The sequence below is a fragment of the Calliopsis andreniformis genome, chromosome 5 (assembly GCF_051401765.1).
Source record: "Calliopsis andreniformis isolate RMS-2024a chromosome 5, iyCalAndr_principal, whole genome shotgun sequence".
Taxonomy (NCBI): domain Eukaryota; kingdom Metazoa; phylum Arthropoda; class Insecta; order Hymenoptera; family Andrenidae; genus Calliopsis; species Calliopsis andreniformis.
In genome coordinates this window covers 21391506-21417230 of record NC_135066.1, presented here as the reverse complement: position 1 = coordinate 21417230, position 25725 = coordinate 21391506, and the positions used below count along the sequence as shown (strand labels likewise).

Sequence of the window (25725 nt, the reverse complement as noted above, 5' to 3'; positions counted from 1 at the left end):
ATTTTTTTATTTAGAATTATCACTTATCCGCTTGTACCACCAGATCTTAGATATCCTGTGTAACTAAATCACGCATAAATAGCATCATAATTGACTTTAAAGATAGCATAGAAACAGTAATTTGGAAGAGCATAGAATATTTGAGAAAATGTTTATCAAACTTTCGAACCTGTTTGATATGTATTGGAGTCTACTTGGAAGTATTGCCTTCGTTTCCCAGAGTACTCATGAAAGATTCAAGTCTATCTAAATTAAGTTTAAGTGTATGTGAAAGTATTGTTTTTATCAGTCAAAGTTTAAACTTACATATAAAATGATGTACTTGATCCCATCTCTACATGTAATTGCAAAATGAATTAATTGCAAAATGAATTAATTGCAAAATCTATTATAATGAAATATCTTTCATTGACCTCGTTTCCAATTTTTAACTTAGCTCTTGTCCAGTTTCCTTAATTCTGATACAAAAAGTAAAATATCTTTAGTATTAGAACTTTGTAAAGTTAATAATTTTTCGTGAATAAATTCGTGAATTATAATATGTGTATAGACAATAGAGATAGAACATGAAAAAAGTCAATAATTTTATAAACCATGGCCAAATGTATCAGAATTCCTAATGAGTTCCGTGTGCTACTTTTTCTATTCGTGTTAGATTGAAATCACCGAAACTTCACTAACTTTATGCACGAGATTGTCTAAAATTGTAATACAAATAGTCAATGGCGACTTAAACAATGTTTATTTACGTGTATATTGAATTGTATGTATATGAAGGAGATATTAGCATCGATCTGGGTAATATTGGATAAGAAATTAATTATTTATACGAACATCATAGAAGAAATGGCGCGGCTTGGTGGAACTTGGGGAATTTTGAAAAATAACATCAACATCCGCACCACTAATCGGTGAGTATCAGTAATGTAAGATTGAAGTAGAAAAAAAGATAGGCTAGATTCATAAAATTAAAGCGTATTATGTTTTATACACTTTTTATAATTTTAACATGTCGGCCCCATTTCGTTTTAAATTCAGAATACAACATAGACTGATTATTCCAAACAATATGATTTGTATAAGTTTCGGTACCTAGTACTTACTACAATTTCAATATCTTTTTCGCTATTTTTATTTAAATTTGAATCGTAACGAATCGCGAATCACTAATAACCCGCATAACACGGGATATATCTGTGGCTTTAAGGCAAAATGATCTGTCACATTTTTGAAAATCTTGAGTTAAGGCTTTAATTGAGATTTAGGATAGAAGAAAGAGCGTTAAAAAAATTGTCTCACTTAAAAATCAGTGTTGGGGGGTATTGCCCCAAACTTTATCTTTTAAGGAGTCTTATTTTTTCATGTACTAAAATAAATTTCTGTAAATACTTAGGAAAATTATATTTTCCATGTACTACTTGCTCTCTCCAAAGGTCTTATCTGCTGTGAAACTTTGGAGTTTATTCTAGCTCAAAGATTAGAATCCTCTCCAAAAATAAGCAATATTTTATATAAATACCCTCTCCCCCTTCCGCTACCCAGTCCCGGGTTTCATAAAACCTTAATGCGGCCCTGATTGAAGATCAAAACTTTAAACGTCATATCTCAAAAACAAAAACATATGACTTAAGGGGGTACGGTAGTCGCGTGACTTTTCGAAATTGCCAGGTCAGTATCTGCTATTACAGTTTTCGTTACAGGAACAGTATTACCCACAGACAAGTGGCTGCCTGATAAACGCAAGACGGAGTTATTCTATGATTTCGAATTTGGGATGGAGCTTAGAAAATTTCCCCCTCTACTGCACACACTACTATACGAGTTATGTGTACGTGAACTCGATGCTTCGCGATCGACTTCGGACATTTGCGGAAACTAGAGAAAGTGCAAATATGTGTCTTACTCTCTCATCCTTGAAATGCCATATTCAACTGCTCAAGTTCTTGGAAGTGGCACGAGCCACGTACGATGTTTCCGATTGTTGAAATATTTTTACTGATTCAATATAGCACTGAATCGTGTGAATGTAGTGGTATTTATCAAACGACACATGTTATTTGTATGTGTATAACTTTTACACGTGTCACATTCTAAATACCACTACATTCATATTATTCATTGTTTGCCCACATCCATACGATCTATCGCAACGTTAATTACACAACACATTTTTAAAATTTTGAAACAACTAAACAATACATGTCTTAAAACTTTTTATTTAGAAAATAAATCTCTTGATATTCTGGTATCCGCCTCTCCCACTTCTGTAACCGCCGCTACGACCCCAGTCAAGGTTCGTACCGCCGTTCTTCCACTTGTGTTGTGTGAGTTCTTTTTCTATAATATTGAAAATTGTCGATCGCAAAGGGTTAAATATGTCTGGGCAAATGGAAATATCGCGCGCGGTTTGGGCCGTTTGTCGGCAACTTGGACAGTATTTCAAGAGCGAGAGAGTAAGGTTCACTTTACTTTCGCGTTCTCTTTTGACTTTCCGAGTCAAAAGTAGCCCAAAGCGCCGAGTTCATGTACACGCGATTCCTAAGGTGTATGTAGTGGAGGGGGAAATTTTCAGTAACCCGCATCGCCAATTTGAGTATCACAGATTTCGATTCCACATCGGTAGTCTTTCAAACTAGGTGCCGCCTGGTTTGCAAAAGCCCAACTAAAGTCACATTTTTTGCTCTGTTTTATCGATAACCCAGTCAACAGCAATACTGTGATATGGATTTACGCCCTGACACTTTTCGTCCTTATATGAGAACATTTTGAACTGGGAAAGGGTTCATTTGATAGAAAAAAGTACAACGCAGTGCAGTCAACTCACGATTTCGTTCAAAACATTCTCTAAATTACATAAAAGTGCTTAAATTTCTATAGCTGTCAATGATAGATTTTTGTCCTACTTTGTAACACTCGTATTACTAAATATCAACAGAATTTCGTTAAATCACGAGTTGACAGCGCTGCATTGAACTTTTTTCTTTCGAATGAACTCATTCCTAGCTTAAAATGATCTCATATAAGGACGAAAAGTGTCAGGGTGTGAACCCCTGTTTTTGCCTAATTTTGTTGGTAATGCCGCGGCTCTGACATATCTGATCGTACTCCCTTAATAGGTCATTTTGTCTTCCAACTACAGATATTAATAAACGTACTCAAATGAAGTATGGCGAGGCTTATCGATCCGAGTGTAGATCAAGTTGCAAAGCCCTTCCTACATAGACGATACATAATAAAACGCATAATGCAGCGGCTACCTAACCAGCGGAAGAATGTCCTTGGCGGAAACGAAGGACAAGCAGGCGCCCTCAAAACTCTTCCGTGCTGGTGGCCATTACGGAAGTACCGTCAGCCTAAAAAGCCTCGCGACAGAGAGTTCCGGAAACGGATCCACGAACCTGAAGTGTGTTGACTGCAACGGTGGTAGCTTGATAAATCTGCACGAGCAACCGGAACTGTCGCAAATCAGACACAGAAGCCCGAGTCTGCCGCCGATTTACAACAAGGATCAACAACAATATCTGTCTCAGGTCTGTCTGCACGAAACGCCTGCACAGGATATTCGTAAGCACTTGCTGAAACTTTTGCACTTTGCTATGTATATTGAAATGAAAATAAACTTTAATAAGCAGACTGTAAATATTTATGCAGCTAAAAAATGGAACACCAAGATCCAAACATACGAGAAATGTGCAAGCAATATGCTAAAGCTGTGCAAAATGTCTACCTATATTAAACTAATATTGCATACAAATTTACAAAATAGTAGTCATTTTATTATCCTTTTATTTATGATAATTTGTATTACAATATTTGTAGATACATACAACATTCGTCTTCTTAAAGAAATTAGTTTGAAAGTAAAAAGATGATCCTCTACGATAAATGACACAATTAGTATTTGGATCTAGACATTTAAAATGACTTAAGTAGTACACTGAAACGACCTCTTTATCTTTTGTTAGATGAATTACTCAAAATTTTTACAATTTTTGACAGTGAATGATAACCAGGATCTTTTTTAATGATACGATTAAATTTCTTTTGAACTGTTTTTCCAAAATCACCGAATATATTTTTTATAGTTCCAACTATTTCAGTCGCTATTATTTCAGTTTTATAGTAATGGGAAAAGTCTCAAAATAGATTTTTGTATACACACAGGGTGTTTCCAAACATGTGGAATATTTCTGGAGGGTAAATTTAACACAAAAAGACAATGAAAAAAAGATCATATTGGCATATGTCCGGAAACAATTAATTATACGCTATTTTATATCGTGTACGATGTGGTACTTTCTTTAAGACCTGTCACTGTGTACTGTGTGCCACTCATTTATATGGTCGAAATACCTCTGGGCCTAGTAGAACTTTAAAGGGCATAACACACCGTGTAGGCAAGAAATAGGTCAGCGTTTTACATAATATAAAATAGCATGTAACTAACAAAGTATGCGCTTTCAGGCATATGTGCATTTGAACTTTTTTTATTATTTATATATGTAGAGTCTATCCCCCAAAAATCTCCCTTATATTTGAAGACATCCTGTATATGTCTTAAATATTAACTTTAATTTTCATTCTCGGAAAGTTTTGAAATTTGTAACATATTCATTCATCTGTCGTTTTCGTAAAGTATGCAAAACATGTGTAATATGAAAGCTACATTTGTATTTCTATAAATATCTGTTGTCTAGGTATAATAATAATTGGACGAGAACTTATTTATTTAGCAAGAATAGACATAAGAAACAGTGTAGTCCAACAGGCATAAGAAAATTAAAATTATTATGGACTAATATTTAGGTTCTCTTAAAATGAATGTAACCCTTTATCTTAGATTTTTCTTTCTGCATGTGTCAAAGTTAATTTAAACGAATAATTTAAACGTAATTTAAACACTAATTTAAACTATGTAATTTCTAAATGAATATAAGGATTTTTGAACTCTTCCTTCTTTAACGAAAAAATTTTTTATCGTTCCATGTATTAACATGGGTAATTATATGCTAAACTGAGTCACGAACGGTGAAGCTAGATTTATACGACAGAAAATAAAACATTCATCTTTCCTTTAAAAGATGTAGAAGCATATACATTAATGAAACTGCAGTAAAGTAGGGCAGCTGATAGTAGGTACTTAGTATTGATACTATTATGAAAGAAGGACAGGTCAGTGGTTATTTTCGGTTTACTGGAAATGGTTTAAGAATTGAAAAAAATTCTTTATCAGAATAAGGCTTATAATTCTGTGATTATACAGTAAAACAGCTTAAATTACACAGCTTAATTATTAATTATTTTCAACACATTAGTATCGAGAGTTTAAAATTTCAAATATTCATGAAATATTTGAATATTTTATAATATATAAAATTGATATTTTATAATATATATATACCTAGTCGTTTTTAAGGTAAAAGTTCTTTTATATCTTTTTCTGTTAAAAAAAAGTATCTGCAAATTCTATAATATTTACCTTATAGATTTCAATTATTTACATAATCTCAAATGTTTTGAAAATGTGACTTACAGTTAATCAAAATATTTGGACACTTATACAATGTGTTTTTAATACTTTGCATTCACAATAAACATGCAATAAATCGAAAGAAGCACTATTTTATATGACATAGTATAATGTATGAATAATAAAGCAAAATAAAGCAAAAAAAAGTAATACTAAATACCGTGCTTTTAATGTTGTCGTGAGAGTTCAATATAACTTCTGTGTAACTATATCTCTCGCGTAGGGAAAGCAAAAGTAAGGCAGTCTGGCAAATCGATTCTCATCGTCGAGTTCATTCACCTCTTAAGTTGTCACTTAACACATGGAAATCTTAATGATTACGTTCCCTAGTAAAATTACGATTCATCTTTCTATAATATAACTTTTCAAATTAAGTATACATATACAAGGTATGTCGTAATAAGTGAGCAATAATAGGCTGATTCAACACCTACAAACAATAAAAAAAGTTCATATAAACATTGGTCTATTTTATTTTGTTTACAAGATATAGCGAGTTTTGTGTTCTGTCATTTCGTATATGTATATATATCTGATTACCTTCACAGGAAATGCACGAAATGAGTACTTTGCATTTCAACATGTGCCTGGAAACATCTTGTCATTGATATGATTACTCTTTTAATATTTCTTGATGTTCTCTGAATTTGTTGAAAGCTCTGTTCAATGTTGTATCCGAGTACCTATTTCGATACTTTCAATACGCTTTGCGTATACTAAGGACTATTTCACACGTATCTCGCATCGGCCATCCAATTTCGGATATAAGGATTTCAAATATTCCCACATATCTCGTAAACAAGGTGAAATAGGACATATGTTTACATGAACCTTTTTCATTATTTTTAGCTGTTGAATTAGCCCTTGAAATATTGCCCTCTTTCAAATACCGAGATTGTCGAGAAAAGCAGTTCGCGACGAGCGTGGAATACGTAAATAATCAAACCGAATTTTCTAATTATTTTTTAGTTATAAATATTCAAATATCCGACAAACGGTCCGTAGGTGCTAGTAATTGATGTAATTATGTCTCTGTGTAGTTATTAAGAGTTTTACAAATACGGAATTAGCCGATACGCATTTGTGTTATCGTTGTGTGTGACTTTTTCGAAATATTCACGTAAACTTTCTGTAGTTCTTTCATAAATTTCTAGCGTGTGTGGATTGAACAGAAAATTAATAGGAGGGTAAACACATTAACCCTTTCTATTCCAAAATCTCAGTGGGAATGTTTTGATTTGCCTTATGCATTATTATAAGTAGGCAAGTTTATTGTTAATCAACAATAGGCAGGTTTATTGTTAATCAACAATCTCCTACGATTTTATACAAAACGGTTCGCAGAATTATCTAGCCGAGACAAGCATTGTCAAATTTTGCTATATCTCTATCTGGTAAGTGTAAGTCATTCGTTGTTTCAATGGCAATGATCACCACTGCGATTCGATCAGCTGCATTTGCCGCGCGCCCGATGTGATCGATAATGTGAGACAGTTTGCCTGATTACAGACGGATTTTATCAAATTTTTAATAGCTTATAAATAATTAACGAAGCTCTAAACAACAGACCATCATTCTTAATTTTCGTCTTATTGTGATTTCGAGAATCGCATCTTAAAATTTCTTCTACCTGTAGCCGAACACTATGTAATGGATGTTTCATAACATGTGGGACCCACTTTAGGAATTGATTGTATGGCTAAAAACAATGAAGAAAAATTATACAAACACATGTCCTATCTTTTTTCGTTTCTGAGATATAATGAATTTTATAAACAGAGCAAACTCTCTGTTCGGTCTCCCTTTCCATAGTCCGCAATTGTTCGTAAGCAAGATTTTTAATTGAACCTTTTTTCTTAATGAGAAACTAACAGGCACAAAGTACGTTGATCTTTTGAGCACGCATTTATAGGAAATATTAGAGGAAGTTCTTGTCGATATTAGATTTCGTATGTGGTTAATACGTGATGGAGCTCCGCCGTATTTCAGCTGAGTAGCTAGACAATTTTTAACTCAACATTTTGCAAATAAATGGATTGGTCGTGGGGGACCTATTACATGACCTGTTCGTTCTCCAAATTTGAATCTATTAGATTTTCATTTGTGGGGACATTTAAAATCTATTGTATACGTAATATAGATTGAAAATGCTGAAATACTACGAAATAAAATAGAGCAAGGCTTAACCACCTTGAATATCTCGCTTACTTTTTGTAACAGGAAGGAATAACAGAGGAAAAAGTTGCTTAATTTGGAGGAGCAAATATTATGGTATACAAAAAATTTGTCTGCATGCAAGACAAATGACATGTTGCACATGAGCTATCATGCAACAATGATAAAAATATGTCGTTCTATTTAAAAAAATTGCGATAACCTTGAAATCTAAATAAGTGTGACCTTGAGCCAAATTTTTTGCATACAATAATATTTGTCCCTCGAAATTTTTTCTTCTGTCATTTCTTCCTATTACAAAATGAAAGCAAGATATTCGAGGTGGTCAAGTTATTTTGTTCACCCTGTATATTAAGAAAATGTTATTCTTGCATCTTCATATTTTAGAATGTAACTCATATTATATTACTGTATTTACCACGATTTTTGACAGAATGGAGGCAACTTAATATAATAAACAAATTTTTATTTATTAATATAAAAAATTTCGCTAATAATATGGAAAATTTTAGTAGGGCATTCCAAGGTTAATAAACGATACAGTGTCCTACCACGGTTTGCCACCGCTATCTCGTGTTGGTACAGTAATCAGGTTCAGTGTACTTATATGTATGTAAGTTTATGTCGAAGAGAACACGCTTTGAAGATTGATACAGATGTGAAATTACCGCTTTGTCACGCAATCCTTTTACTATTCTTCCAAGAATAAATTCCTGTCATCCGTTTTTTAGGGCCAACAGAGGGATTTTGCCGTGGAAGGTTTACGGTATCAGAAAGAAAAGTCTCAGCAGTCTCATCATCGATTTTACGATCGTCACGAGAACTCAAGGAACAACTACGGTTCCCAGGTCGAAGAACGCGAAGGCGAGACTTCTGGTTATGCTAGCGACTCTGTCGACGTGCCCGTCTCGGCCACAGGAAGTAAGATTTCTATTGGGTATTTAATATGCAATGTACACTGTTAGTCAAGTGAAGAATGTAATAAATATAGCCTTCGATATTTTAAGGGGTGCATAAAACAAAATAATAAAAGCAGTGGTGATCTGCTTTCGTTTTGCAATGATAATGTCATAAAGTTAATATCCTATATACTAAACTAACAATCAGAGGATTCTGTAACTTACAGATGTAGTCTTACAGAAGGGCAAAAAGAGAATAAAAAAGTGTTAATATATTTTGTTATATCTCTTACGGATTAATTTTTAGAAAGTTTCAAAAATCAGCGATTCTTTTCCTACAAATATCTCGTTTGACATATTTCCTGCAATTATGTTACAGAACATTTTGTGATCAAATTGAGGTACCCTACCACCGTTTAAAATATTAAAACGTTTGCACATTTGTTACATCTTGTATAGGTATTGGTATTGTTATATTAAACAAAGCACTTAATGCAAATTATTTTTTTCTTAAATCCTATGAACATTTTCTTCAGAGACTGTACACGTACTTATATATTTATTTAGGAATTAATTATATATTTAGGAATAATTATATAATTATTTTTCTTCTATTCTTACATATTGCGATCAGGGAAATAAACTCTGAAATTATCAAATAATGTTTTTCAAATTACATACCTGTAAATCTCCCTATATGTACAATACTTATAGCTGTAAGGCAAAATGACATAAGTCACATTCTCAAAAAATTTAAAATAATATTTTTATTGAAATCTGTAAGGTAGAAGCTGTATTTTGAACAAGAGAAAATTGAATTAGAGGAACTTTTCCCTTAAAAAACAAGTATGCGTATAATAAATTGTAAGTCCAGCATAAAAAATTAGGGTTCTAAACTTTAAACATTAATATTTGGGAAATAAGAATACATGACTTTTGTTGTTTTGACTTATAATCACAAGTAAAGTAGCCTTTTGTAGTTACTGTATCGAATTAAGTAAAAAACAACTGCATACAAATTCCATCTAATTTTTTGTTTTAGCGCAAGTAGGTGGCTGTAAAGCACCAGAAGTAGAAATGATTGAGAAGACTTGGCAGAATCCTTATTATACAAGATCTGAGAGTTTGTTGCCACCATCAAGGAGATTATCTGATGGTAGAATAGGCGAACTCAACAGGCCAAGGTGGGGCAGTGTCTGGGGTCAGGAGACAGTTCGAGGGGATCCACCTCCGCCATCTTGGTTGTCTAGATTAGGACATTCGAGCCAAGTATGATCAAAACTTTCTACAATTTTGTTTTAATCGCCTCCTTTTTTCGTTCAGAGCAATCTTTATTATTTAAACGTTTTTTATTGGAATTTAAATCAAAGGAACTTTTAATGGCGGTGTTACTTCAGTTGTGTAAAATAATTTTAATTTATCATATTAGTATTCATGATTTAGTTTGAAGAATTCCCTAAGTATACAGGATTACAAAATGGAGATGTACATATGTTGTTTCTTCTTTTTATGGCATGGTATCTTGAATTTTCGTTTGGTCAGCATTATAGGACTTACACGTCTATGGTTGTGTTTCAATTTCACTGCGAGTACTGCGAAAATGATGTCATCATAGCAACTTGTCAATAGAGACTTAGTCAAGCAAGTTACTGTGATGAAGACATGTTTGCAGTACTTGCAGTGGAAATGGAACAAAACCTATATCAACATTAACACAAATTTTTACCTTTCTACGTTTAACCGAGATTGTTTATTATCTGAGCCGATGGGCTTGTTTTGAGATACCTTTCACTTGTCGAAATTGTGTTGATCTTTTGTAGTTCAATGATATAAATCCTACATAGGGTGAGTTCCTCTAGCTCTTTAAACCAGACATTAGCTATATGTTTAAAAAATGAATCGGGACAAAGCAGTCACACTGCAAAAATAATAAAGGGGAATTTCCTCTTTACTTTTGCAATTTAGTCGCTTTGTTGTGTTTCATTTTTAATGATATAGCTAATGTCTGGTATTAGGTACCGTCCGGTGCTAGAGAAACCCTACACTACATTCGTCGACACTCAAAAACTGTAATTAGAGCACGCCAGCAAATGTCGTGCTGTGCCCGGATTCAGGTAGGTGCTAACAATGAAGTTACACTGTTAAGTTTGCTGGCATGCGTTAATTGCAGTTTATGAGCATTCACGAATTCAAAAATTGTAATCTAAAGGGAAAAGACCAGAGAATGCAGGCACATTTTCTTCAAATTTCTTGACACTTGAACCGGGTTGAAAACAAAAACATTTTTATGTTTTTTACATTGAAAAAATCTTTTCTGGAATATGAAAAAATTAATTTAGATGTACATATATATCCTGCAAGATTAATAGAAAAAAGCTGAATTTTGTATCTTGAATAGTTTTGGAGATATAAAAATCAGTAAGCCGGCAAAAACTGTAAATTTTAGAGGCTTGTATTTTCTAAATAATTTTTAAATTATCAAAATGATGCCCCCCCCCCCCTCGGTTAATTGCACATGTACTACAGTATATTTCAATATCACAAAATATTATTTTTCTACCTTTATTTAAGAAAAACCTTAAGTGTCCGGTACTAAGGGAACTCGCCCTCGTAGATTATTCGTTCTTTATCTTCCATCGTGTTGCAAATACTGTTGAAAACGTTGCTCCCCTTACTGCATACTGCATACATAGCTCTACTCTGCTGACTTAACGGACTGTAATGTGTTATCGCTTTTAATTTTTCAAATTCTTCTACAATATGTTGTTTGAAGTGTATGTTTTCAATATCCCTTTTATACACCTGTTCTTTAATATGCTCTCATAGATATCTTTAAACAAAAACTTTTTAATTGCTACTTACATTATTTATCTTTAACAAAAGATACCCTTCATTGACTTAATCTTCCGTAGGCAATCTGGGTCATTAACGGCAAAGGCAAAATTGTGTATATTCAGGCTTTCCTTTAAATTTTCATTTTTAATGAAAAAAGTTTTAAATATTCGGTAATTATGAGGATACAGGTGCATCTCACCGATTTCAATGGCCTGTCAACATTCTAAACAACTTTTTCTTATAGATATTATGGTCGCTAGATTTTGGTTTCTAAGATATCTGCAAAAAATTTTTTTACAAGATGGATAAACATTCCAAAACCTTTTCAGATTTTTTGAAATCCTAGAACATTAAATAAATTTGGCTTGGACAAAAACGATCTAGTTTGCCTTCGGAGTATGAAAAAATGCGTTTGCTTGCAAAAGATTAAATTTTACCCAATGTTCATGAAGGTATTAGTTATCAACCACGAGAGTACAAGCAGTTCGGACAGTTCGACAGTAGGTTCTACTGGGTCTGATAACAACAAAACTTACCTTCGTGGTCAAAATATTCCTGTCGATGACAGCATTCTCCAAGAACGCGAGGCGAAAAGGCAAAAAGCTTTAGAACTTCAGAGCGCGATCAAAAAGCAACTCGAAGATAAAGATCGTCAAAGGAAAGAAGAAAAGGAGAGAAGATTGAGAGAAGATCGCTTTGAGGAGGAACGAATTAAACGAGAGAGGGAAAAAGAGAGGGAAAGGTATAGTTCTACTCTTATCACCTTTAGTTCTAACTTCCTAACCACAGGTATAGTGAGAATTGCCAAGCTAATATTTACTTAGTTTTAAGGGGTTACATCTACCTAGAAATTCAAAAAAGCTATACAACTTTGGGAATTTTGTTTTCTTTAAACATGTATGGAAATAACGCTCTTGTTCCACTAAAAGATACATCTTTTAAGTGTATTATCCTAAATTCTCATGAAGAAATATTAACTAAAGGAGATATTATCGTTAATAGAAGACTTATTTCTTTTTCAGGTACTTGCTGGTGGACATTCCCTAGCCCAAATAATGCATCTGAAAGCAAAAAGTCAAATGGATATTAAAAATAGATGAAATTTAAAAATCCTTGACGATCTCAAAATTTTTATTTTATATTCTATTACAAAATACTGGCTGTGCGAAGTTGAAATGCGGAATTTGAATGGAAAAATCGTCCGTTCTTTTTAACTATTGGAAAATTAGGAATAACATTTAAAAAAGTGAAATTGTCAAGGACATTGTAATGTTCATAAAAATATCTCTTGTAAATTTGAAGTGAATTGGTCAAGTGGTTTTTGAGATGTAATGTCCACCGTATATGAAAATCATGTTTCGAGAAACACACGTTTAAAGTTTTAAGTATAGTTTTTTATAAATTTGTTGATTTATCTTTAATTATATATTCCAGGCCCATGTGAGCTATCTTCAGTAGCAAGAGCAGTTTCTTGGTATTGTAATTTTCTTTTTCTGCGAGCTATTCTTTCTTAGCGTGTTGCTTCTCGAGTTTAAATTTCTGTCAAACGATTTCGCCATGCGTCTTCTTCGTTACAATATGTGGCACAATTCCTTCCAATTTTAATACTTGTTGCATCCATAATCCGTTTATATGTTATTGCACCTACATTAAATAGATAAACCGCAATATTTGTTGTAATGTTTACAATAGGAGCCCTACTAGAAATAACTTTCGGTGCCATTCTCCAGACAGTGTTATTGAAGTTTTCGTTTGTATTGTATGTGTATCCGTCAATGCACTTCGCTAATAAATTTTCATCCAAAAGTTTCTCAAAAATTGGCCGAATAGCTTAAATAATACCTTTAGGAAGAGGCGGTTTATATTCATAACTATGTAGTGTTTCTTCGGCATTTACTCTTTGCCTAGAGCACCACGACTCTTGTCCTCGGGAACAATAATCATGCTGAGATTTTTCATATGGCCTATAACACTAGGCACTTCGTGTAAAGAACTGAATCCGCGTTTCCTTCACGTTCCATCACTTGAAACTGTGAGCCCTTCCATGCCGTAACCTGCATTTGCTTCCTTTGTCAATTTCTTTTCTTCTTCAATACTTCGGTATAACACTTACTTCTAAACAGTTGATGAAGCTTTTAGTAAAGAAATTACAATTAAATTATATGTGGCCTGAAAGACTGGTTTGCGGCAAGAAGACCTATAGCAAACACAAATCTACGATTTAATTCGTATGTGTTTTTCGCATACAAATAAGACGGAATGCTTAGACTTACACGTAATGAACCAAATGACGGACTTACACGTAACATTAATTTTGAAACCAAGACAACGCATAGCCACACAACTAAATCGTATATTACTTTCACAATGTTTGCATTTCACATGTTCACTTATCATAGAAAATACAGTATTACAGTTTAATATAATATAAGATATAGTTTAATTTATAGAAACATAGTCATCTATTGCACTTCGATGCACTAGTGGACACTTTTTCTACCGGTTCTTTTTCTTTTTCTTTATTGGACGCTTCCTCTTCCTCGAACGATCTTTCTTAATGACTGTAGAAGTTCTAGCTTCGCGAGAAATTTTCACTTTCGATAGCATAATTTTAAAAAAACTTCGTTTTACTTTTTTTAACCAGATGCAAGGAATAGTAGACTGAATGCGTAGCGAAATTCTTCCTAGTCTTGACTTTGTATGCTTTGGTAGTAATTCTCAAAATGTACTCAAATGTTATTGTACCCCAAACACCACCTCATTGCTGTAAAAAGCTAATAAAAGTCAAAGTGGGGGTGCATCGATTTTTCCACCGGAAATCCCAATCAAACGGTTACCTATTCCGTCCGCCGTGGCCGTCGTGACTGCCGCGCGAACCTGTATCATTCAAAGTTATATACATTCATTACTTTTTGAGATATCGATATACAATTTTCAGGATATATTCTTGAAACCTTAGTTTTTCAAATATGTAAATTGATTTTTTTACCCATTTCGGTAGATGTAACCCCTTAATGCATCAAGAAAAAATTCTGTATTCGCTACGAAATTTTTTCTATGCCTTGACAAATACATCCAGGGTACTTCTGCTAAAGAAAGTTGTATTTTTTCACACATTTAACAATAAACAAGTTAGAAGTTAAAAAAGTTTTAAGATAGATATGAATACATCGGTCTACGGAAATTTTTAGCACTGTATCCTACTATGGATGGATCGGTACCTTGGCACTAAGAGGATTAAATAATTAACTCCGATTCTACATTTTTCACAAATTTGCAAATTTTAACCTAATGCTTCACGAATATTTATATTTTTACATAAAAGATTTCAAGAGAATATAAAAGAGATCGTAATATAAAAACATATCGAAAATATAATGTTCTTGAAGTTTAAAAGTAGAAATTTTCTCGAGTACATACCAACAGTCGTAGAAATGTAGATAATAAGAAAATAAACTATTTTTGCTTCAGATTTGAAGAAGAGCAAAGACGGTTAAAAGAAAGGGAAAACGCCAAATTCAGGCAAATAGAAACTATGCGTGAAGTTCTGGAGGCAGCAGAGCGTTTGGCGAAGGAACAAAAAAAATCTCGAAACTCTCATCGTAAACATGAGGAAACTTGCGAAGAAAACGCCATCACTTCGTCCAAGAATTACGAATCGAATATATCAGGCACCAGTAGGTTTGACAAAAATTGCTCGAACGGATCTTCACAAAATATCATTTCTAATAACGATGCTCTAAATCTAAACACTGAAAAGGAAGTTTTGAACAAGGGATTCAACAATAGCGATAAGGAAATACCAAAGATTTTGGAAAAATCAGAACAAAATGAGAAGGATATAAAATCGGTCCAAGTTCCTATCAGCAAGGACGTAGCTATTGTACTGAGTGGCAGACTCGAGGACTCAGAATTATTGAATAAAGCTAATCTACAATTAGTTAACCTGGTATTGACTCCTACGCCGAGGAGATTCGACAATAATTCAACTAATTTATCTGTAGGTGTACACACTATCATACACAATTCAGCAGGTTCAGGTTTCCTTTCGAACTCGTCCAAGATGCCATCGACGATCGTAGAAAACAGACTGCTCACACCCAACAAGTACAGAATCACGAGTGGCCGTGATTTTGGCACGCAGACAGATATAGAAAACGATCTTCAAGATATCGAAGAAAGAATGCCAGAGATCAAGGAGGTTTCTATGAAGGACCGCAAGGACGCGACGAATGCTAGTAAAAGGGACATTGAAAAGTGAGTCGTAATATGATGCATTGAATCGCTTCAAACCTTGAAGAGTCGTAGAGGATATTATTCTTCTGTCTTTCAAATAGACGTGGTAATTATTGTTACATTTCGTTCCATGACATCCTATTTTTATCGCACTTTTAAGAAGAAATTCAATTATTTTACGCGCTTTTTATTGTTATAACTATTTTTCAATTGGTGATATATTTAATTTCAAGAGTACTTCTTAGGTATTGTAAATGAGTTAAGCTCTTATGAATTTTATTTATATTTTTTTATGAAGTTTTTTTTGAGTATTATTGATTTACGTGTGAAAATTGTTTGTGTAATTATAAGGTCGAACTTTGGCCCGATGGGAGAAATTAGTGTTAAAGCTCTGCCACGATCGAAAGTTCAATCTCGAACAAGAATCGAATCTAGACCACAATGGAATGCCAACAGGTAACTTTTTTATGTATCTACTAGTAATTTAGTTTCTAACTTTAAGTAAGAATTATCTTAACACGTTCACCAAAAGGATATTTACTAACTCATTTCTACATTCAGGAAGTTGATACAAGTTTCATAATTAGAAATACCAAGTGAAAGAAAGTGAAGAGTATATACAGAGTGTCTCAAAATAATGGGACAATCTGAAACATGCTTATTGTTCATGTGAAGAGAAATCGAAAAATTGCTTACCATTTTGAAATTTAAGGCTTCGTTTCCAAAATATTAGCAGTCGAAAATTGAAAATTTGACTACCAGGGCGCGGTTTAAAGAGCAAACGATTGTTCGCGCAGCGACATGCGTTCGTAGTTCGTAATGTCACACAAAAGACACGCGTATATACATGCTCGTACAAAGTTTACAGTTGATTGCGCACATTCATAGTTTTTTAATCATCTTATATTTACGATATAGTTTTTAATACACTTAATTGTCAAATTTTTCAAAAAGAAAAAATGTTCAAACATATACGTTGAAGCACCTTCATAGTTTTTAAATTCACTACATAAATATTAATTTTTTATAAAAGGTGTTTAAACGCATCTTCTTGCACTTCTACACGTTATTGTAGTCTTCTTAACAAAAAATTGCGCACACAATTGCACATATTCTTAGTTTTTATTTGATCGAACGCATTCGATATAAATCACCGTAGTGTTTGTTCGTTATCAGTTTTGATAGCGTATACATTCTCTTTAACGTAGCTCCATAAGAAGAAACCTAATGGCGTATGTTAACTCTTTCTTTTGGTCAGAACATACGGCTGAAACGAAACCAATAACTCGCTCAAACCTCTCAATAACATTGAGAGCAACCCGTCGTGTCATTTTGATCGGCTCTCTGACCTGACCGTGACATAACCGTAATTCTTTCGATCTCAACTCCCTATTGTCCACACATTAACGGTCTATCGATGTTGGAAATTATTTGTGTGAGTTTCGTGTGGGTTTACATAACTCCGCATGTGCGAATTTGGAGAGTTGAACATACCACTTTTCGTAAATGTACTTTCGTCCATCCACAAAATCTTATTTAAAAAGTGCTGATCATGTTGGCATGTGTTTAACAGTCACGTGCAAACCTCTAGCCTAACACGTTTATCGCACGACTGTAAAGCTTAGACGTGGTACAAATAATACGGATAAAGCCCTTCTTCTTGTAGTATGCGTTGAACTGTACATTCCGAGTACGCTCTACTTGCCGTACACTTGTTCTGGGGTTTACAATTCCTTGGAGTAACCTGTCTTCAACTTTGGTAAAATTAACATCTCTTGTTCGCCCCCTCAATATATTGTACATCTTCCTCATGTTGTGGGTGGACGTGTGGCGATTTCGTGGAAGGAGGACAAGAGGCTTTTCGGAAAGTTGTGTCGTAAATTCTATTGATTGCCCATGGTTTTGCACTTCCTATTGGTCATTGTTTAACTTTAGAGAAGCTAAATGATAGAAAGAGGAGAACAAAAGGTCAATACTTTCTCTAGTTTTCGGATAAACTTTTCTCATAATGTTTTACGATATATCTTAAAAAAATAACTCTTTTATCCTAAAAGAAATAAACTGAAAGTCACGTTTTCGGATAATAGAAGTTTCTGCCACTCATATGGTAAGAAAACTGTAAGCCCTGTGAGGGATTCAAGTTACCAAATTTGTCCAGCGATGTCTACATTTTTTGCCAGGTATAGCTCACGTGTAATTACGGAAGATTAAATCTGGCTTTTACTGGTATCAAAGACCGCGGCGCATCCCGCGCTAGGTAGCCGATACACACATTCCATTATTATTTATTTTCAATGATTTTATTATTTTATTATTTATTTTCATTATTTATTTTCAATGATCTCAACAAATAATATTTGTAAATCTGATCCTTTATGCCATCCTTTATGTCGTACACTATTACGGCACGGTTGATCGTTTTTAGTGAATGATACCTTTTCTGTAATAGGTACCCTTACTTACAAATTGTCACTTTACTTAATCTTTGATGCAATAGTTGCAGTAAATTTTTAAAAATAACGGTACATCTCGTTTTCGATAAAGGAATCTGTGTTTTCATGAAATCACATGTAAACATTTACCTCAGAGATTAACAAGGGAACATCGCGAGGTGTAAATCTCCAATTCTGACATATTTTTTGAAACGATCGATCAACATTTACTCAGTGAAAACAACGAAAATATACTATTTGTTAATATATTTTTTAAACAAATTGATATTTTCAAAAACTGTTTATATAGGTGGATTTGTCGTTCAAAAATATGCAAGGGCCCATTTACATCATTTTGCTGCACGCAATAGTTTTCGAAATATTAAGCGAAATATGTTTTCCACCCTCCACTTTAGGGGTGGTTTTCATCCCCCTAACATGCATCAGAGCCGATAAAAAAATACGTGTCGAATATTTTCGGCTGTTCTACAATCCTGCCAAGTTTCATAAAAATTGGAGATTTACATCTCGCGATGTTCCCTTGTAAGTACTGACAAATTGTATTTTGTATTGTGTGTTCCATTGTTTACATACGTGTTATGTAAAACAACTACAGAGAGTTTTGAAGACGTGGTTGTTAAACACACACCAGCATGATCCGTACATTTTAAATAAGATTTTGTGAATGGACGAAAGTACATTTACGAGGAGTGGTATGTTCAACTCCTCAAATTCGCACATGTGGAGTTATGTAAACCCACACGAAACTCACACAAATAATTTCCAATATGGATTGACCGTCAATGAGTGGGCATTGACGGGATAAGTGACGGCAAAATTATGGGATCATTCTTTCTCCCTCATAGACTGTTCGCAGAATCGTATTTCGATTTTCTTATGAATCAATTACCGGGATTATTAGAAGATATTTCGTTGAACATTACACCACGTATGGTTTATTAGAAAAACCCTTGGAAACGAAGCCTCAAATTGCAAAATGCTAAGAGACTGTTCAATTTTTTTTTTTCATGAACAATAATCATGTTTCGAATTGTCCCATTATTTTGAGATATCCTATTGTATATGATAAATACTCAGACACTTACTGTGTGAAATATCCCAATAAGAAGACAACCTAAAAATGCATGTCCCGATACTTGAATTACATTCCAGTAGTTAAATATACTATTTTATGATGCTATTTTTTGTTTTTTCTTTTTAATTTATTAACTACAATGTTGCATTAACTAAAAAGACGCTTTTAAGACATCCGTGTAGTATGTATTACAGTACGTCTTATGAACGCAAATTTCGGAAGTTTTTAAGACATCCACGTAGTATGTCTTATGATACGTCTTACAAACGTTAATTTTAGACATTTTTAAGACATCCACGTGGTATATCCTATGATGCATCTTAAGAACGTAAATTTCGGACATCTTTAAGACATGCATGTACTGTGTTTTTAAGATGTCTTGTAGACATAAATTTCGCAAGTCTTTAAGACATATGCCGTTGGATGTTTTTAAGACGTCCAAATTATGTCATAAGACATTCAGGCATAAAATGGATATAAAACATACGTCTTCAAGACGTTGAGTGCTATCTGGGTAGGTACCATGACGTAGTAGATTACTTGGATATTTACTTTATAAGATTTACATATTTTTTATTCAGAAATTCAGCTAAAATTCAATAAAAACACCGCGCAAGCATCTAAGGAAATTATCTTTTAAATTTTTCTGACTCACATATGAATCATAGAACTGTGAACTTGTGAAGATTTTGATCTTATTGTTAGATGATTGAATAATGTCTCTCACAAGTTAAAAATAAAAATAAAAATAAAATTTGCTGATATCGCTTTCCTATTTTGAATTACAGAAGCATAAGCGAATAATAACGTATTTATATTTTTCACTTCTTGAAAGGCCTAAATGATATTCTCTTTTAATTCATGAGAACTTTAGTTATGTTTAGAATACGCTTTTAAAAGAAATACACTCGTCCACAAAATTAAAGAATCACTCAATATTGTGGCCAAAAAATTGTTCATTTTTTAACTGCTGTAACATTCTGAATGAAAATCGTACAGCAGTCCACCTGATTGCATTCTAAAGGGTGAAGTCTCTACTTTCATATCTCTGAACTGAATTGTTTTGAAAATTGTTCACACTAGAAGAAAATGGAATGAATAAATGAACTTATATTTTTTAAAATTTTACAAACTTAAACGACTCTACGAACCTTAACAAATTTTTTGCCGATTTTTTTACTATAAATTTGTAAAGGCGGGCTTCCCTTCATAATGTTCTTCTCAAAATTGATATACGATTCTTTGTTACCGTCTTATTGCATTTTAAATGAAAAATGTTCTTTATGATGAAACGACATCAAGGTCGACATTTCCAGCAATGTGTAAACTACCAAAATAAATTAATTATTGAAACTTACTGCTTATAAAAATTATGTCAAATCTTGATTGATATTGTGCATGAACACAAATGATAGTAATGATAATTAACTGGATTAGGTGAACGAAGCAGATTGTATCTAAATACAAGTATACTTATCGAATTTTCTTGAAAACAAAGCCCCATATAAACAAATTTTATTTTATATTTTCGGCTTATTTTTATACCAAGAATCGTCTCCTTCTCGATTGTATTAAGATTTGGGAAATACCTTGCATACTTTTTGTACTTTGCAAAATTGCTATTTAACTGACAATGAAGATAGTGAACAAATATACAGGGTGTCCAATTACGTATGGGAAGTATAGTAGAGGTGGATTCTACACATTAAAATAAAACAAGTTTACATTTATAAAAGTAAGCTCAATATAATCATACGTTTGAGTTACAACTTATTTCTTGTTGTAACAATGGCTTCAAAGACATTGCTTGAAATGACCAACTACAGCTTTAATACACACGTAAATACATTTTACATTACATGTCCATAATTGTACTATTTTCTATCTAATTCATTTTCTACACAAATTGCCAATTATTCGCAATTCATAATAAGCATATCTTGCATCATTAGAGGTAGCCTGGATACTGACATGACTGTTCTATTTATAATAAAATAAAACTATATACAAATTCGTCTGATCTTATGACAAATCATGTCAGATATATATTTATATAAACTTTCTTCTAATTTAAGTCTGTAAAATCTATATTCTATCTATATGCTATACCAAACACTCTTTATACATATGTATATAATATGTACGACAGCAGGTGTCAGAAATTTTAAGGCTTCGTTTCAGAGTTACTAATTGTTGAGAAAACGTTTAAAAGGGCGAAATGAGTCTGATTCAGGACTTATCTTACTGCCGGTTTGCATTAGGCAAATCAGATACAGCGAAGTTCATAGAATAAATCTTGAATCAAACACATTTAATTTCTAACTCTGAAGCCTTAAATGCATTGTAGCCATTCTTGAGTTTCATTTTATTTTAGCGTGTAGAATCACTCCTTATAATTTCTGACACCTGTCATTGCACACTCTGTAATGTATTTTTCAGTGAAATTAATGGAAAATATCTGAATGATCCAAATAATTTTTAGACCAGGCACTCGATATCGTACGCAAAGTGAAAAGGATCCACATTATCAGCGTCGATTGCGAATGAGAAGACGTCAGGTTGAATCTAGCGACGAAAGATCCAGGTACAAGTAACTTTTCCTCTTTTGCTCAATCTTCAACAGTTATGATGTTAATGTTAATACATAATATGATCACAATCACTACGTTTTTATTATAAAAAATAATTAATGGATTGAAAGAAAGTTTACAAAATTTAACTTTATTCATCTCTGTAAGTTATTCACATATGGGGGAAGGACACAAAGCTCGTCTCCCAGTTTATTTATGGTGCCAACTTTTGCAATTTGGTGGGGATTGTGTAATTAATAGTCACATGACATTTTAAGATTGATAGGTCGATATTTGCTATTACAGTTTTCGTTACAGGCATATTACCTAGAGACACACGGCTGTTTAATGATGGCTACATTGAGTCACTCAGTGATTCCAAATTAGAAACGCGACATGGAAAATTTCCCCTTCCACTACATATATTAATATACGAGTGCGAAAAGCCGTGAGTTGAGAGGAGGCAAATGTAACTCTTACCACTGACTAACAAGGAAAGTTCGATGAATGTTAATCGCCGATTTTACAGAAACTTTGTACAATTATTCTATGGTCCTACCTAAGAATTTTGCCGTACAAAGTAGCTGCTCATACGCACCTTCAAGGGAAAAATTACCCCTTTAATCCAAGTCGTCCTTTTCATTTCGGTGCTTATAGCTCACAAAGTATAAGCGCTATAAAAAAATGTTGTACACAAAAGTTTTACTGTTTTTCAAGACCTATAAGATGATTTTAAAAACATTTTGAAAAAACGGGGGTAAAATTGAATTTTTATAAATAATTCGTTTTTCAAAATTTTTTTAAAGCCATCTTATAGGTCTTGAAAAACAGTAAAACTTTTGTATACAACATTTTTTTATAGCGCTTATACTTTGTGAGCTACAAGCACCGAAATGAAAAAGGCGGCATGGATTAAAGGGGTAGTTTCTCCTTTAAAGGTGCGTATGAGCACCTGCTTTGTACGGCAAAATTCTTAGGCAGGACCATAGAATAATTGTACAAAGACTCATTAAAATCGGTGATAAACACTCACCGAACTTGCCTTATAAGTATAGAAATAGCCTTAAGAGCCTAGAATAGTTACGTGTCTTTTCGAGATTGCTTAATCGGTATCTGCTGTTACAGTTTTCATTACAGAAATAATATTACCTACAAACATGTGGCTGCCAAATGAATACGAGGTGGAGTTAGGCTGTGATTCTCCCCCCACTATACACACTACTGCACGAGCCGCATCTATATGAGCTTGGCCCCTCGGACCGCTCCGGATAGTTTCGGCAAGTTGCGAGAGAAGGCGAGTATTAGCCTTACTCTCTCATTCTTGAAACGCTGTATTCAACTGTTCAAGTTGCCGGTAGGCGGCACAAGCCACGAGCCTCGCGATTTTTACGATTGCCCATATATGATCACTTTCTGATTTATGTTAGAAAGAGACCATTCGGTGAAACTCTCAAAGATTTTTATGACACTTTGTGTGACGAGTGTGAAGCTGAATATCTTGTATTAATATACGTTTTTTCTAAATAATTAAAACAAAGTCTATAGACATATGTTCAGAAAAGAATACATTACTCAAGGAAAGCGGTTGAATAACCGTAGATGATAGTTTCTTTCCATTTAGATAGAAGTGCCAGATCCTGAGTTCCATACGTAGTATGGAAAATCAATTTTCTTTTTTTGTTTAAAATATTTAAATTATTGCACGTAAAGTTATTTCATAAATACTGTAATTTTTTTATACGAATCTTCATTTATAGATACATATATAATAAATATATTTCAAGACTTCTGTAAAATGAATACATATTCCATGTATACGTACGTGCATATTGTACATATGTATGTATTTGTAGGTTTTTCGGGGAATTAGAATTACATATAGGTGTTTCGAATTAACAATAAACAATTTAGCTGTATAACAAGTAGTACAAGTAACAACATCTTAACAATAGTCAATACAGTTCGATTGTTTGAAGTTGCTTGTAAAAGTTCAAGTATCTCAGTTACATATGGATCTATAAACAAAAATTTGCATTACAAATGATCGTATTTGTGAAATTATGTTACACGCAATTTAAATTATAAAAAAAATTCTTTTAACGTCTTGTATCGAATGTAGGACCTGTCATTATTAGAGAATAATAATTATCTGCAGATATTCAAACCTTCCTTGAGGATATCATGAATTTCTAACTATAAGAAGGCATGTAAAAAATAAAATTCTTTTATAAGACGATTGGTTTTCGGGAAAATTGAATTTAAAGATTCGGTTTAGTATGCGTGCACTTGACTATCTTTTCATTAGTAATTGTATTGTTTTACATTTACATTACAGAATGAATTGTTGAAAGTGTGACCGTTCTTGATGTATACAAATCCTTGTTCTTCGAATCACAGAGTCATAGAATGATGTTACCGTATTATAATACTTTAATTTCTCAAATACTAAGCTATTTATCGAGTCAAACGAAAAAATTAATGTACGGTGCAGTTTTAAGCAAAATTAATGTACGGTGCAGTTTTAAGCAAAATTAATGTAATGTGCAGGACGCACTCTAAATATTCTGCAGTTAGAAGAAATAATACTGGCTTTATACAAATTAAAATATCGGAGCACCACAATATCAGTACGTGATTCTCTGATTCGGAGAAGAAGGATTTGTATGTATCAATAATGATGGCAGTTTCAACAATTCATTTCAACATACATATACAGTGTGTCCACTGTATATGTATCTATAAATGAAGATTCGTATAAAAAAATTACAGTATTTATGAAATAACATTACGTGCAATAATTTAAATATATTAAACAAAAAGAGAAAATTGATTTTCCATATTACGTATGGAACCCAGGATCTGGCACTTCTATCTAAATGGAAAGAAACTATCATTTGCGGTTATTCAACCGCCTTCCTTGAGTAATCTATTCATTTCTAAACATATATCTATAGATTTTGTTTTAATTATTTATAAAAAATGTATATTAACACAAGATATTCAGCTTCACACTCGTCACACAAAGTGTCATAAAAATCTTTGAGAGTTTCACCGAATGGTCCCTTTTTAACATAAATCAGAAAGTGAATATATATGGGCAATCGTAAAAGTCGGGGGCTCATCATGGCTTGTGCCGCCTACCGACGACTTGAACAGTTGAATACAGCGTTTCAAGAATGAGAGAGCAAGGCTAACACTCGCCTTCTCTCGCAACTTTCCGAAGCTATCCGAAGTGGTCCGAGGGGCCAAACTCATATAGATGCGTCTCGTGCAATAGTGTGTGCAGTGGGGGGAGAATCACAGGCTAGCTCCATCTCACAATCATTTGGTAGCCATGTGTCTGTACGTAACATTATTTCTGTAATGAAAACTGTAACAGCAGATACCGACCAAGAAATCTCGTAAAGTCACGTGACTACCCTAGGCCCTTAAGGGGTTTCGTATCAACAGTCAAACTGCAGTACCAACTTAGAAATTCGAAAGTGTTTTTAGTGTCATCTGCTCATGAATAAGGATCAGTTGAAGAGCTAATCATTGAAGTACTATTAGTTGGGAAAGGGGCTGTGGTGTTCATAAGTACATATGACTCGTCTCTGGCGGAGATCTACGGAATAAGTAATAAAATAAGTTAGGTTTTGGTAGAAGAATTTGCTTTGTGATATTTCACGCTACGCCTCGACTCAATCTTGCTTTTCAGAAAGTATACGATTCAGATGGTATAATAAAAATGATGAAAAATGACTGGATTATGTCGCAATTGCTATCATTTTTATTGGGTGAATATAAGGGGCTCGTTCATTCACATTTACCATTAATTATGAAAAAAATGGGCTACTTCTCTGAATTTTATGAAATTGGAAGAACTCAACTCAAGGCATCCTCTAGATCTATTGTGCACGTGAAACATCTTGAAAGAAGTAAATTCGTTGCTGTTTATATATCTTCTACTTTA

General features: G+C 33.3%; 1 protein-coding gene across 1 annotated transcript in view; it reads left to right on the top strand.

The window, feature by feature from the left end:
• Positions 1-25725, top strand: part of LOC143179664 (uncharacterized) — a 41831-nt gene that overhangs the window by 1981 nt on the left and 14125 nt on the right. Inside the window, exons 2-10 of the mRNA XM_076378978.1 lie at positions 842-911; positions 3251-3564; positions 6380-6462; positions 8437-8626; positions 9647-9873; positions 11892-12181; positions 14911-15696; positions 15985-16131; positions 21686-21787. Coding sequence (XP_076235093.1) covers positions 842-911; positions 3251-3564; positions 6380-6462; positions 8437-8626; positions 9647-9873; positions 11892-12181; positions 14911-15696; positions 15985-16131; positions 21686-21787 — 2209 coding nt within the window. The remainder of the gene's footprint in view (positions 1-841; positions 912-3250; positions 3565-6379; positions 6463-8436; positions 8627-9646; positions 9874-11891; positions 12182-14910; positions 15697-15984; positions 16132-21685; positions 21788-25725) is intronic.